At 52.6% G+C, this 12,953-nt stretch overlaps 1 protein-coding gene across 2 annotated transcripts in view; it reads right to left on the minus strand.

The window, feature by feature from the left end:
* Positions 1-12,953, minus strand: part of LOC105473903 (neuronal guanine nucleotide exchange factor) — a 136,526-nt gene that overhangs the window by 41,184 nt on the left and 82,389 nt on the right. Inside the window, exons 1-3 of one of the 2 annotated variants that reach the window (XM_071073576.1) lie at positions 9,014-9,273; positions 8,168-8,310; positions 1,422-1,720 (exon numbers count right to left, since the gene is read on the minus strand). In XM_071073576.1, coding sequence (XP_070929677.1) covers positions 1,422-1,720; positions 8,168-8,310; positions 9,014-9,120 — 549 coding nt within the window. In that variant the 5' untranslated portion in view covers positions 9,121-9,273. Of the gene's footprint in view, positions 1-1,421; positions 1,721-8,167; positions 8,311-9,013; positions 9,274-12,953 lie in introns of those variants that run through there. The other variant, XM_011728089.3, reaches the window with a different exon arrangement.

The raw sequence follows: 12,953 nt of genomic DNA on the forward strand, positions 1-12,953 counted from the left end.
CATGATCCACCAGCCTCAGCCTCCCAAAGTGCTGGGATTACAGGTGTGAGTCACCGCACCCAGTCTTATTTCTAAGTTTTACATTAGAAGTTTTATTAAAAATAAATCGATGTAGCCATTTACAAATCACTGCTCACAAGTTAGGAAGGATGCCGAAGTCTAAACATTTTCCATACTCTACTGGGCACGACACCCAGGTGAAGTCTAGGTGGCCCTTCAAAAATCCACTTTTATCAAGCCTTCCCTAGTAGCAACTCCATTCATCGTAAAACCCAAGTCTCAGGTATATGATGCTGGTCAGGAACAATTCACGGTTTTGGTCATTAATAGTGTATATAGGCTACTGTTTCATGTTTTAAATAAACAAGAGCAAATGTTTCTGTAGAATCTAGCACAGGAGTAATGGGGGGGTAGGGAAAGGCAGGACTTCTGGAGCCACAGCTGCCACAAGAAACAAGCACAAGGATGAGCTTGGACAAGCACGTGAGAGTGCTCAGGAATGCAGGTGAGTGTGGTAGGGGTGAGACGGAGCGGAAGAGGACACAGATGATGGAACTGGGTGGACCAAGTGCTTATAAAAACCAAATCTCTTCTTTTGTTTTTCCCTTCTGTGCCCACTTTCTAAATTTCACAATTAACTCGAACTTGCATATTCACAATTTCTCTTCACCATTCTTCCTGTTTACTCCTGACCATATGCTTGTTTCTCAATACCACAAATTTTCCCTTAATACTCAAATGATCTTTGTTCCGCTAAAACAAACACTTAAATTTCTTATTCATTTGTTACTGTTTTTAATTGATTATTTCTCCCTGCTAGCAACAAACCATCAGGCAACTCAACGATTTCGCCTCAGCCTAATTGACAGTCACTGAAGTCCACCTGAACCATCAAACGAAGGGGCCAGAGACACGAATCCCAGGTTTCTGCAGCATTTCAGGAGCAGGTGGGCAAGCTGAGGGACCTCCTTCAGAGACCCATTCATCCAAAGTTCAGACAGCCCCAAAAGAAAGTGGTGCGATAAGATCGCGAACGCAAAGAGATATGGCAGACCTCCGTCAACCACAGATCACTGCAGCTATGGCACGGTCACAGTGAGCTCAGCATTGCCTAGTGCCGTGGCATTCACGTGTGACGGAAATATGCAACGATGATAACGAAGGGTGGAAAAACTGCGATCAGACAGCAATGCTTCAGATGCTCAATATTGGGGGTGAGCTATCCTAGAAGGTAAATGGGTGTCTCTTGCTGCCTGTAAAGCCGTGTTTATTTTTCTACATGTTCTAGATGGACAACCCTGTCGGCAATTCCTCTGGTGAACCAGCTAGGGCACCTCACCCCCTAGAGGAAGCCTCACCCCCAGCAGTGAGGGTCACTCCTGTGTGCTGTGGGGGAGCCCCCACCCCTCGGCGCTTGTTACCTCTTGCAGCTTAATCTCCTCAGGCTGTAGGATCTCAAGCACCCCACTGCTCCGGATTTCGGGGAGATCCTGCCAGAGGTTGAACCTTGAGTGAGGGTTACTGAGCAGGCAGATCTGGGGCAGAGCCTTCCTCTCTGGTGGGCTGGCCGGCTCCTCCTCCTCCTCTTCCTCTTCCTCCTCCGGGGTGTCCTCACTGGCTGGGGACCCATTGGTATTGTCTTCTATTTCTGCGTCCTGTTGCCTCCTGGTTTCAATTTCTTGGAGAGTCGATTTATCTCGGTATTCCTGATACAGGAGCCCTGAAATCAAAGAGTTGTAAAAAAGAAAAGGAAAAGATCTCAGATGACAATCATTCCAAATCCCTAAGTCAAGGCTTCATGTTCTTATCAAGGGTGGCTGCTGTGTCCAGGAATACACAGTGCAAGCCAGCCCCGCACCTGTCTCAGCGGCAGGCTCCAGGCCACCGGATACACTGCCGTTGTCTTCATTTCTTGGGAAAGACATGCTTATGTTTTTTCCCAACACATAAAGAAATGCCCGAATGGACTCAAAATCCAATATATGCTTTCCCCACACACACCTGGCAAACAAGAACCTAGAACCTGATGTGTCCACCACCAAGTTGATGGGAATGTCCCAACTGTGTCTCATTATCCCAGCAGGGTAATTTCCGTAGCCCTAAATGCTTCAATATTCAAACTCAGGAATATTCATTTGTGCAGTGAGGGTAGCTGTAAATTCTCATTTTGAAGGAAAAATCAGCATTTTATCAATCTTATGATTTAAAAAGGGAAACATTCCGTTTTTGCTTTCACAGCTGCAGACTTCACTGACCAACTGTACTTGCAATGAATGCTTTCCAGTCTCTCAGGTAGATTTGGGGGTGCGGCTGAATCAGTGCAAATGGAGCACCTCCAAAGGGATAACCCCATTTCCGATGTCCTGGCCTTGGGACACAGGGACTTCCTCTCCGCACAGGCAGCCATGTCAGGGTGGGGGGTTGCCATGGCTGGGTGGGACAGTGAGGGGTAATCCTGCCTGCTGCAGGCTGGGAGGAAAGAGGTCAGACCCCAAGGTCTTGTCCACGGTGCCACAGAGGCAGGAGGCTAGCCCGAGGGCAAGGGCTAGACAGAGCAAAAACACTCTGTTCTACATTTTATTGTTTTAAAATGTATTTATTTTGAGATTGGGCCTCACTCTGTCACCCAGGCTGGAGGGCAGTGGTGCAATCATAGCTCACTGCAGGCTCCATCTCCTGGGCTCCAGTGATTCTCCTGCCTCGGCCTCCTGAGTAGCTAGGACTACAGGTGCGTGCCACCATGGCCAGCTAGTTTTCTCCTCTTTTTTATTTTTTGGTAGAGATGAGGACTTGCTATGTTGCCTAGGCTGGTCTTGAATTTCTGGCCTCAAGCCTCAGTTCCTGGTCTTGAACACCTCTCCCCTCAGCCTCCCACAGTGCTGGATTACAGACCTGAACCCCTGTGCCTGGTCCTGTCTACATTTTAGAAGCATGGACTGGGAGAAATGGGCTGCAGCAGCTCCCTGGAAGAGCCAGGATGGAGGCCTGCACTGAAGGACTGGGAAGGGGATGAAGCCAAGTGCCTGATTCGGGGACAGTTACAAGATACAGGACAGGCCCCGGGCCATGCATAACATTCAGGTGACCAGTGAGGCAGCAGAGACCAGAGGTCCCACTGGAGCAGATGAAGGTCTGGCTGAGGGTGGCGTCGGGGCGGTGAGGATCGAGATGTACCCAGGCACCCAGGTGGAGGTCTCGTGGGTATCAGGATGTCCTGGTCTGGCCCTTGGGACAGTGGCCGAGGCCCCTTGATATGTGCAACTATGAGACAAAGATGATTCCCAGAAAGTTGCAATATGGATGAATATAGCACTTGATAAGCACTTGCTCTTACAACGCAGTACAACTGTTAGCTATTGTTCCTTCTTTAATTGTTAAACATATCTAAACTGTAGAAAAAGGAAGAAAAGAAAAACAGACCACCTTCAAAATCCTGAATGAGGCTGGAGAAATTATATTCATGAACAGGAACCTAATAAGGCGGCCCTATGGATTAAATGACTTGGTTTCCAGGCTCTGTAACTCCAAATTACAAAGCTTCTCTGCCAAGGTAACCAGAGCGTCCACTTCAGCAAGCTAAAAGCCCATGCTTTGCCAATGATGCAGCCCAGCCGGATACAACATGGAGTTGATTCGACAAAGGAATAAAAAAGAAAATCCAACTCTAAGCTAAATGCAACCCTGACTGAAGACCCATAAAGACAGGTCTGACGTCACCACCCACATCAGTTCAATAATGAGCCTAAGGTAGGCCGACTGTTGCGACGTCAGGCTATCACTATCCTGTGATTCTGACACTGCGGTTACAGAGGTTTAAAGAAACCAAGTTTCAGGGGTTGACTTGAATTCACTTTTCAGTGCATAGTGCAGTGTCTCCTACATGGTAGGTACTCAACTACTTGTTGAACACCTTTTAAAAATGCGGTTGCCAAGGCTGGGTGTGGTGGTTCACGCCTGCAATCCTAGCACTTTGGGAGGCTGAGGCAGGTGGATCACTTGAAGTCAGGAGTTCGAGACCAGCCTGGCCAACATGGCAAAACTCCATCTCTACTAAAAATACAAAAATTAGCAGGGTGTGGTGGCAGGCATCTATAATCCCACCTACTCAGGAGGCTATGGCAGGAGAATAGCTCGAACCCAGGCGCCTGGTGGAGGTTGCAGTGGGCTGAGATCGTGCCACTTCACACTAGCCTGGGCAAAACAGCAAAACTCCGTCTCAAAAAACAAAACAAAACCAAAAAAAAAAAAAAAAACAGTTTCCAAGCTTCACAAAAGTGTCTCACTTGGCATATTTTTGAAGGCTCAAAAATATGTCTTATGTGTGCTATAGTCGGTAAATCATGGGTGAATACTATCTTGAACATCTCACTGTGATACATATGCTGAACAAAGACAAAAATATCAGCATTGTGGGTAGCTGGGTTGAAAATAATAGTTCTTAAGTCACCCCATGGCAGACGCTGTTGACTGCCTCTCCCGCACCCCCTCGCGCCCCTCTCACCGGTTGTAAGGGGAGGGCCTCTGTTTGGGTGCTGACCCAATCTGTGCTCGGAGAAGTGAGTAAAGACTGACTGATCAAAACCTACCATAAGGCCGGGGGCAGTGGCTCACACCTGTAATCCTAGCACTTTGGGAGGCCAGCGCGGGCAGATCACTTGAGGTCAGGAGTTCGAGACCAGCCTGGGCAACATGGAGAAATCCTATCTCTACTAAAAATACAAAAATCAGCCAGGTGTGGTGGCAGGCGCCTGTAATCCCAGCTACTCGGGAGGCTGAGGCAGGAGAATCACTTGAATCCAGGGGGCGGAGGTTGCAATGAACCAAGATTGTGCCATTTCACACCAGCCTGGGCCAAAGAGTGAAAACCTACCAGGATAGTTCCTTGCCCCTTGCCAGTGGTGGGTTAGACACAGGCATGAGGCATAGCCTGGCTGCAGTGGTGTGAGTGCTGGTGTCCCCCTAGATTCATACGTTGGAACCTAATACCCAGTGTGAGACTTTTAAGAGATGGAGCCTTTGGAAAGTGACTAAGACATGAGGGCACTGCCTCTGTGAGAGGGATTCATGCCCTCCCTTATAAAAGAGGTGGATAGGGCCAGGCAGAGTGGCTCATGCCTGTAATTCCAGCACTTTGGGAGGCTGAGGTGGGTGGATCACGAGGTCAGGAGTTTGAGACCAGCCTGGACAACATGGCAAAACCCCATCTTTACTAAAAATACAAAAATTAGCTGGGTGTATTGGCAGGCGCCTATAATCCCAGCTACTCAGGAAGCTGAGGTAGGAGAATCGCTTGAACCCAGGAGGGGGAGGCTGCAGTGAGCCGAGATTGCGCTACTATACTCCAGTCCGGGTGACAGAGCAAGGCTCCGTCCCCAAAATAAATAAATAAATAATTTTTTAAAAAGCGGTGGAAGGGAGCTGCCTGGCCCCTTCCGTCCTGTGAGGATGCACCAAAGAAGGCATCATTTTTGAAGCAGAGAGAGCCAGCCCTCAGCAGATGCTGAATCTGTTGGCACCATGATCTTGGACTTCCCAGCCTCCAGAACCGTAAGAAATAAACTTCTGTTATTTATAAGCCATTCTGTATACGGTATCTTGTTACAGCAACTGGAACTGATTAAGATACTGGTCAAGGAGAGTAAGGGCACATCTTCTAAAGGCTTGTCAAAAAGCTGTCCCTCCCCTACAGACACTTGAAGACAAACTGCCCTTCCTGTTTCACACATGGCTCCCTGAGGATGTGATGCCTGGAGCTATGGCAGCCATCTTGTAACATAAGGCCCACCTGGAGGAGGCAAGCAGCCAGGTGACTGTTTGGCTGCATGAACCAACTCTGGAACTTCCTACCTTTGGACTCATTAACTGAGATGGGGCATTTTGTTGTTTAAGATCACTTTTTGTTAGATATTGTTACCTGCAGACAAAGACTGTCAATACAAGTAACCTTAGAGTCTTCTCAAAACTTTATACTTTTTTCTGCGGTATTGAGAATACAAATTTAGACATCAATGTTTCTGGAGTTATGGTGTTAGACAGTTACCTGATACAGTGTGTAACCATTTCTCATAACCTTTCATTTTTATTTGCCTTAAATTCAGATTACAAAACGAATAAGTTTTCTTTACCTGAGAAACTATACTAACATATTAAATTTCTGTAGTCAATGTACTGTCAATAGATCATGCTTTCCTATTTTATGTATTGTACATTTAGTCGGCACAACTTTAAATGGAAATAACCTTTACCTGTAAAGGTTTGCACTTGGAATTACCTCCAAGTGGAACTGAAGACTCCCACTTTTCTTCCCCCTTAATCAGCTTTAGGAAGCTGCCGTCCTTTCCTAACACTTGGCAAAGAATTGCTGAACTCACAGAGCTGAAGGCAGCTAGGCTGTTGCAGGGATCTGTTTAGCACAGACCTCAAGTCTATGACAGAGGTGAGAAGAGGGCAGGGACAGCCCTGGGCTGTCAATCAACACATCTGTTGAGCTACTATGGGTCAGACCCAGGAGCCAGGAAAAGACATTCACCATGACAGCAGCAGACAGCTGCAGGAGGTAGCCGGAGGAACATCAGAGGCCCTGCTGCTTCCCAGTTGAGCACAGTGACGCCCCAAGCGACCAGGCACTAGAGCTCGGGACCCTGCCTGCCAGCTTCGGACTTCTGCCACCAGCCCAGCAGGTTCAGCCGTCTCCAAGAAAGATAGCTCCACATACCCATAGTGCAGAAGGGAGGCGCGATCTCCTCCCCAACCTGGATGTTCTTCCTGGTCATGACACTGATCTTAGCAGAAGAGGAGCCCTTTCAAGAGGGTGGAGGTCAGTCTACAGTGTATGCTAAGTCAGATGTGACAGCGTGGCAGAGCTGGGAGAAAGGGGTTGTCAGGGGCCTTTGTTTTAAAATAAGGATTTTCTAATTGGCATCAGTTTCAGATCAGACCTTCTCCATTCCCCCAGCAAACAAAAGGAAAAGCCGCCACCGCCGCCGCCACCACCACTACCCAGCCTGACACGTGGAGGGGGCCCACTGGGAACAAAATTCCTGGAGTCAGCGCGGCTTAACAGCATGCAGTGTGCGCTCCACCCCCTCAGCTTCGCAAGGGCTCAGCTCCTCTCCGGGCTCAGTTTAGCAAGATCCCTGCTAGGGAAGAGTGGGCTGCCCGGGAAAGGACTCCCAAGCACGGGGTCTCCTGTGGCGATGGAAGCTCCACTTCCCCACTGGAGACACGTCGCGTCTGTCCAAGCATTTGGGACTGGAGGACAGTAATTATACATTTAGTGAAGAAATTTTCCAAACCTAGAATTTTTGTTTAACAGATAGACTGTCGGCTGCTCTGACAACAATGAAGAACCAAAAGACTTTCTAAGCAGCCGGAACCATTTTCAGAGTAAGGGAACCTATATTATTCATTCCCGGGTGCCTCTCGTGACGACATGAGAACTAGCTTGATGTCACTAGTGATTTTTTTAAATGCAAGTATTAAAGTTCTTGGGTCACTATTTGAATCCATTTTTCCCTATTCACAGCGCTTCAGGTGCAGTTATGTAGCAGTTGGACCACACAGGCTGAGCCTCGGCTTCCCTTCCCGGCCGTATTCCTGGAGAGGCTTCCCTTCCTAAGCCAAGGGCCTCTGGGGCTCTTGCTTCCTCCCTGCTTCGCCTTTCCTTCCCCTGTGCAAAGTTGGCCACCGCCTCCTCTTCTTGAATTGCACCAGGCTTTTCCCAGAACCCCTCCACCCCCTTCACACACCTCCCCCTCTAGCCCAACTCTGCTCCCAGCAGCCAGTTTGGCTCCCAGGTCTTCCCTGATGGGGGATAGTGGAGTCCTCCCCACTACACAGCTCAGCAGCGCTGCTTCATCCCTTCTTTCTGGCAGGAGTGATAAGGGGTCAGAGAGTCCTCCCACCAGACAAAAGCTGGGTAAATAGACCTCTCCGCAGAGAGCAGGACAGAAATGTTCGCTAAAGCCCCCTTGTGCAGCGCTATTAAAATGCAGCAGTTTTGCCTGCGGAACCATTTAGAGCCAAACATGTCAAAAGCTTTCCTTACCCATGTCAGACGCATTCCTTCGTATGAAACACAACGGCTTCCCATGAGCAGGAGGACCCTCAGAGTCCTCCAGGGACCCGCGTTTCCCAAATAAAGCCCAGCTACCGCGAAGACACCCACCTATTTGTTCAATGAGGTTTCTCCAGGAGTCGGCGGGAATGGGGTGGATCATCCGCAGGGCCTCGGTGAGCGTGGTGGGGCTGTCGGCCAGGGCCGGCCACTCCTCGGGCGTGGCCCCATTTCCCGGGGTGGAGGACGACTCGCTGCCAGAGAAGGAGGACAGGGACTGGTTATTTTTAAGCGAGGATTCACCTCGGCTGGCTCGCGAGGGGCGTGGGCACAGGCGGCTGCTGGCCAGCCGGACCTTACCCGGGACCGTCCAGGGGCAGCGACCACAGCCGCCGCAGCCCCTCCCGGCCGGGCGGGCCCCAAAAGCCCTTTTTGTCACCGCACCAGGGCGCGACTGGGTGATTCATTTCCACACCAGCCCGCCCAAACCTCCATGGTTTTGGAGCTCCCGGGCAGGCGGTGGAAACTTGGCGCACCGTGCCCACTCTCCGGCGCCGCTCCGACAGCCCGACGGGTCCCGCGGCCAGGAAGCCACCCGGCGTCCCTCGCCGTCACTCGGTTCCCGGTCCCTTTCGGATTCCGATCCTCCCGTCCCCAAGCCACGCGGCACGGAAAGGGGATGCCGAGCGGGACGCGCACGACCAGGGCGCCCGGGACGAGGGCGCTGGAGGAGACTCCGGGCAGGGACCGGGGTCCCAGGGGCCTGGGTCGGGGCTCATCACCCACCGGATGGGGTACGGGCCCGACGAGGCCCGGGGGTGGGAGCGGGGGCGGCGGGGGCCCGCGACGGGGGAGTGGGGATAGGCCTCGCAGGGGGTGCCCGGGACCCGGGGCGCAAGCTGGTAAGGAGGCACGCGGGGGCGGCGCGCCGGGGCCGGGACGGGCGCCCGTCCTCACCTGCCGGGCAGGTGTCCCGCCGCCGAGTCGCGCGCGTCGCTTTCCGAGGTGGAACTGTCGTGGTCCACGGCGCAGGCGGCGCTGAAGGCAGCGGCCAGCAGCTCCATGGGGCCGGCGGCGGGGCGGGTGCGGGGGCCTGGTTGGGGGCCACGCCGGGGCCAGGGGCTGAGTCAGGGGCGACAAGCGGGCTGCGGAGCGGGGTCGCAGCGCGCGCGGCTCGACCGGAGCTGCCGCCGCCGCCACCACCGCTGCCGAGCACTCCCGCGGGCGGGCGCGCGCCTGGAGGCTCCCGGGGTTGCCACGGCAACGGGGGAGGCGGGAGGGGCGCGCGCGGCGGGGGCGGGGGCGAGGCCGGGCGGCGGCGGGGCGGGGGCGCCCGGGCTGGGCGCGACCCGGCCCCGCGGGCGCCGACTGCGGGTCGGGGCTTCCCGCGGGCCCGCGCCTTCCTCCCCCTCGCCGCCGTGCCCCGACCCGGAGAGGGGCAGAGCCGTGGGGGCCCAGGAACTGCGCCTTTGCCTGCCCGCTCCCTCCTCGCGGCGGGGCGTGCCTGGAAGGGGCGGGCGAGGCCACCCTCGGCCCCTCAGTCCCCTCAGACCTCCTCCTTGCCCAAGCCGGGCACCCCCTGCGGTCTCCCGCAGGGTCGCAGCTCGGTGACCGGCTCTGAAGCTTCGAGCCTGGCCTCGGGGAATGTGTCCCCGCTGGAGAGGGTCTCCGTCTTGTCTCTGCTCCAGGCGGAGACTGGGGTCTCAGGGGCTCCATGCAAGGCCGCTCCTGAGCCTCTCGGTGGGGAGGGGGCCAGCGCGGAGGTCTCTCCCGGGCGAGTCTGGTCGCACGACGAGCTACCCTCAGCTACGCATGACCCTGGTGGGTCCGGGGTGGGTTTGGGGGCACGAGAGGAGGAGAAACCAAGTGCCCGAAACCTCTGCCGGGTTGCCCTGCCCGGTGACATCGACTCCTGGACTCTGCGCCTTCGCGTTAGCTGGGTCAGTACGCTCGCGGATCAGAAAGAGCAGAAAGGCCAGCTGGAAGAGCGAGGCCTGGAGGTGCCTGCGGACCGAGCCAAGCCGCCCTCTGCTTAGGGATCATGCTGTCTGCTCAGGTGTGGCGAGGACATCTAACAAGATGCCCCCTCCACCCCGCCCCGCCGCCCAAAGGCCCCTGGCACGCTGCCCCGGTGTCCTTTTCCGGAGGCCTGCCGGCTCACCTGGGTGGGCCCTTGGGTGACCGCGGCCTGCGCCTGCAGCCGGGCCCGGTCCTGTTTACGCCCCGAGGATACCCCAGGGGCAGGGGTGGAGTGTGGAGCATAGTCCCCTGCAGGCTCCACCCACCTGACCTTTGTTTAAATTAACAAATTCTTAGTTGGGGGGATGTAAAAGTTCCTAGTGGCAGCGGTGCAGTTACTCGTTAATTGTTTGGCTTTAATGGATCCTTAACTAGTCTTGAATGAGGCAGTTGTGATCACGGGAGGGTTGGGGAGGAAGCTGAGAAGCATTAAACTTTTTGCCTGGAAGGGAGGTCTCCTTCCCACTTGGTCTGACTTCCCCAGCTCTGACTCTAGAAAAGCGTGCTCGTGCTCCGGTAGACTCAAAGCCAGTCCGTAAAGCTGCCACTTAGCCCTGGTTCCTCGTTTGGGGCAGAATGGGCAGGTCTGATCGCTTCATGCCCTTACGGCCTGAGAATATTCTGAGAATATTTGAGACAACCATCTTGTCTTTTCCCGAGCCAAGCACCGCCCTTCCTTGACTCATGCTCATGGACCCAGGTACCTCCATGCAGCCATCTCCTGCCCTTGGTGTGTTCCTGTTCACTGGCCATCTCCATCCGGCCATGACACATCTTAGGCTGTCCTGGCTGCTATAACAAAATACCATAGACTGGGTGTGATATGGTTGGCTGTGTCCCCACCCAAATCGCATCTTGAATCTAGCTCCTATAATTCCCACGTGTTGTGAGAGGGACCCGGTGGGAGGTAACTGAATCATGGGGGTGGTTTCCCCATACTGTTCTCCTGGTAGTGAATAAGTCTCACGAGATCTGACGGTTTTATAAAGGGAAACCCCTTTTGCTTGGTTCTCATTCTCTCTCTTGCCTGCTGCCATGTAAGACCTGCCTTTCGCCTTCTGCTGTGATTGTGAGGCCAAGTGGAATTGTGAGTCCATTAAATCTCTTTTTCTTTATAAATCACCCAGTCCCAGGTATGTCTTTATCAGCAGCGTGAGAGCAGACTAATACAGGGTGTCAACAGAACCCAGTGTAAACAACAGACACATTTCTCTTAGTTCCAGAGGCTGGAAGGCTGAGCTCAGAGTGACACTATGGTCTCATGCTGGTAAGGCCCTCCTCTGTGTCACCGACTGCCGACTTCTCATGGTGCCAACTTCTCATGGTGCCAACTTCTCATGGTAGCCCCATATGATGCAAAGAGAGGGCGAGAGCACTCTGGGCTCTCTCTCTCTCTCTCTCTTTTTTGAAATGGAGTCTCACTCTGTTCCCCAGGCTGGAGTGCAGTGGCTTGATCTGGGCTCACTGCAACCTCCACCTCACGGGTTCAAGTGATTCTCCTTGCCTCAGGCTCCCCAGTCGCTGGGACTACAGGCGCCCGCCACCATGCCTGGCTAATTTTTGTATTTTTAGTAGAGATGGGGTTTCACCATGTTATAGAGACGGGGTTTCACCATATCGGCCAGGGTGGTCTTAATCTCCAGACCTTGTGATCCACCCGCCGCGGCCTCCCAAAGTGCTGGGATTACAGGCATGAGCCACCGCGCCTGGCCTCTCTGGGGTCTCTTTTATAGGGTACTAATCCCATTCATGAGGGATCCACCCTTATGGCCTGGTCACCTCTCAAAGGCCCCACCACCTAATACCCATCACCCTGGGAGTTAGGATTTCAACATGTGAATGTTGGGGGAAGGAGGGAAACAGACAGTCAGTCCATAATGTTCCACCCCTGGTCCCCCAAAAGTCATGTGCTTCTTGCATGTAAAATACATTCATTCCATCTTAACAACCCAAAAGTTTTAACTTGTTCCAGCATCAACTCTAAAGTCTGAAGTCCAAAGTCTCATCCAAATATCATCTCAATCAAATGTGGGTGACACCCAAGGTGTGATTTATCTGGAGGCAAAAATTCCTTTCCAGCTGTGAACGTGTGAAACTAGACAAATTCTATGTTTCCAAAATGCAATGGTGAGACAGGCAGAGGATAAAAAATCCCATTCCAAAAGGAAGAAATAGAAAAAGAGAGAAAGAGAGAGAGGCAGGAAGGAAGAGAACAGGAAAGAGGTGACAGGTCCCAAGTAAGTTGAAAGCCTAGCAAGGCAAATTCCATGAGGAAGACTCTCCAAAGCTGGAGAATAATGCTGTCTGCCTTGATGCTCTGCCTTCAGTGCTCACTGGTGTGGCACTGTCACCCCCACAGCTGGGCAGGGCACTGTCTACTCTGTGCCTGTCCATTATTTGGTGGCTCATACTATGCTTCTCTGTCAGAGGTGTGAAGCTATCGTGTTTTGTGGAAAGTAGACATTGGATATTTAGTTGAGTGGATTTCTGGGCAAAGTGTCGAAGGAGTGGCTTGGTTCTTCCTGACAAACAGTAAAATTTGAGAAGAGAGAAATAATTTGAGGATGCAACTGTTAGGCAAAAAGTAAGCAGAACTCAAAGATTTGAAAGAATTCTCAGCCTTTCTATATTACAAACTATGAGAAAACATTCAGAAGAAAACACCAAGCGTGTGATGGACAGACCATTTGATAAGGAGATGAGTGTGGGTGTGAATCACAGACTTAACCGTCCCAACAAAAGCCAAGAATAGAGGTGAGATTCTACCAGCAGAAACAGTGCCAGCTGGGCCTGAGGAAACTGAGAAAGTGGGACAAAATGAAGGAAGGAAGATTGTTGGACTTCTTAGACCCTACAGGACTGGACATAGAACCATTTG

Source organism: Macaca nemestrina, chromosome 11 (assembly GCF_043159975.1).
Source record: "Macaca nemestrina isolate mMacNem1 chromosome 11, mMacNem.hap1, whole genome shotgun sequence".
NCBI lineage: Eukaryota > Metazoa > Chordata > Mammalia > Primates > Cercopithecidae > Macaca > Macaca nemestrina.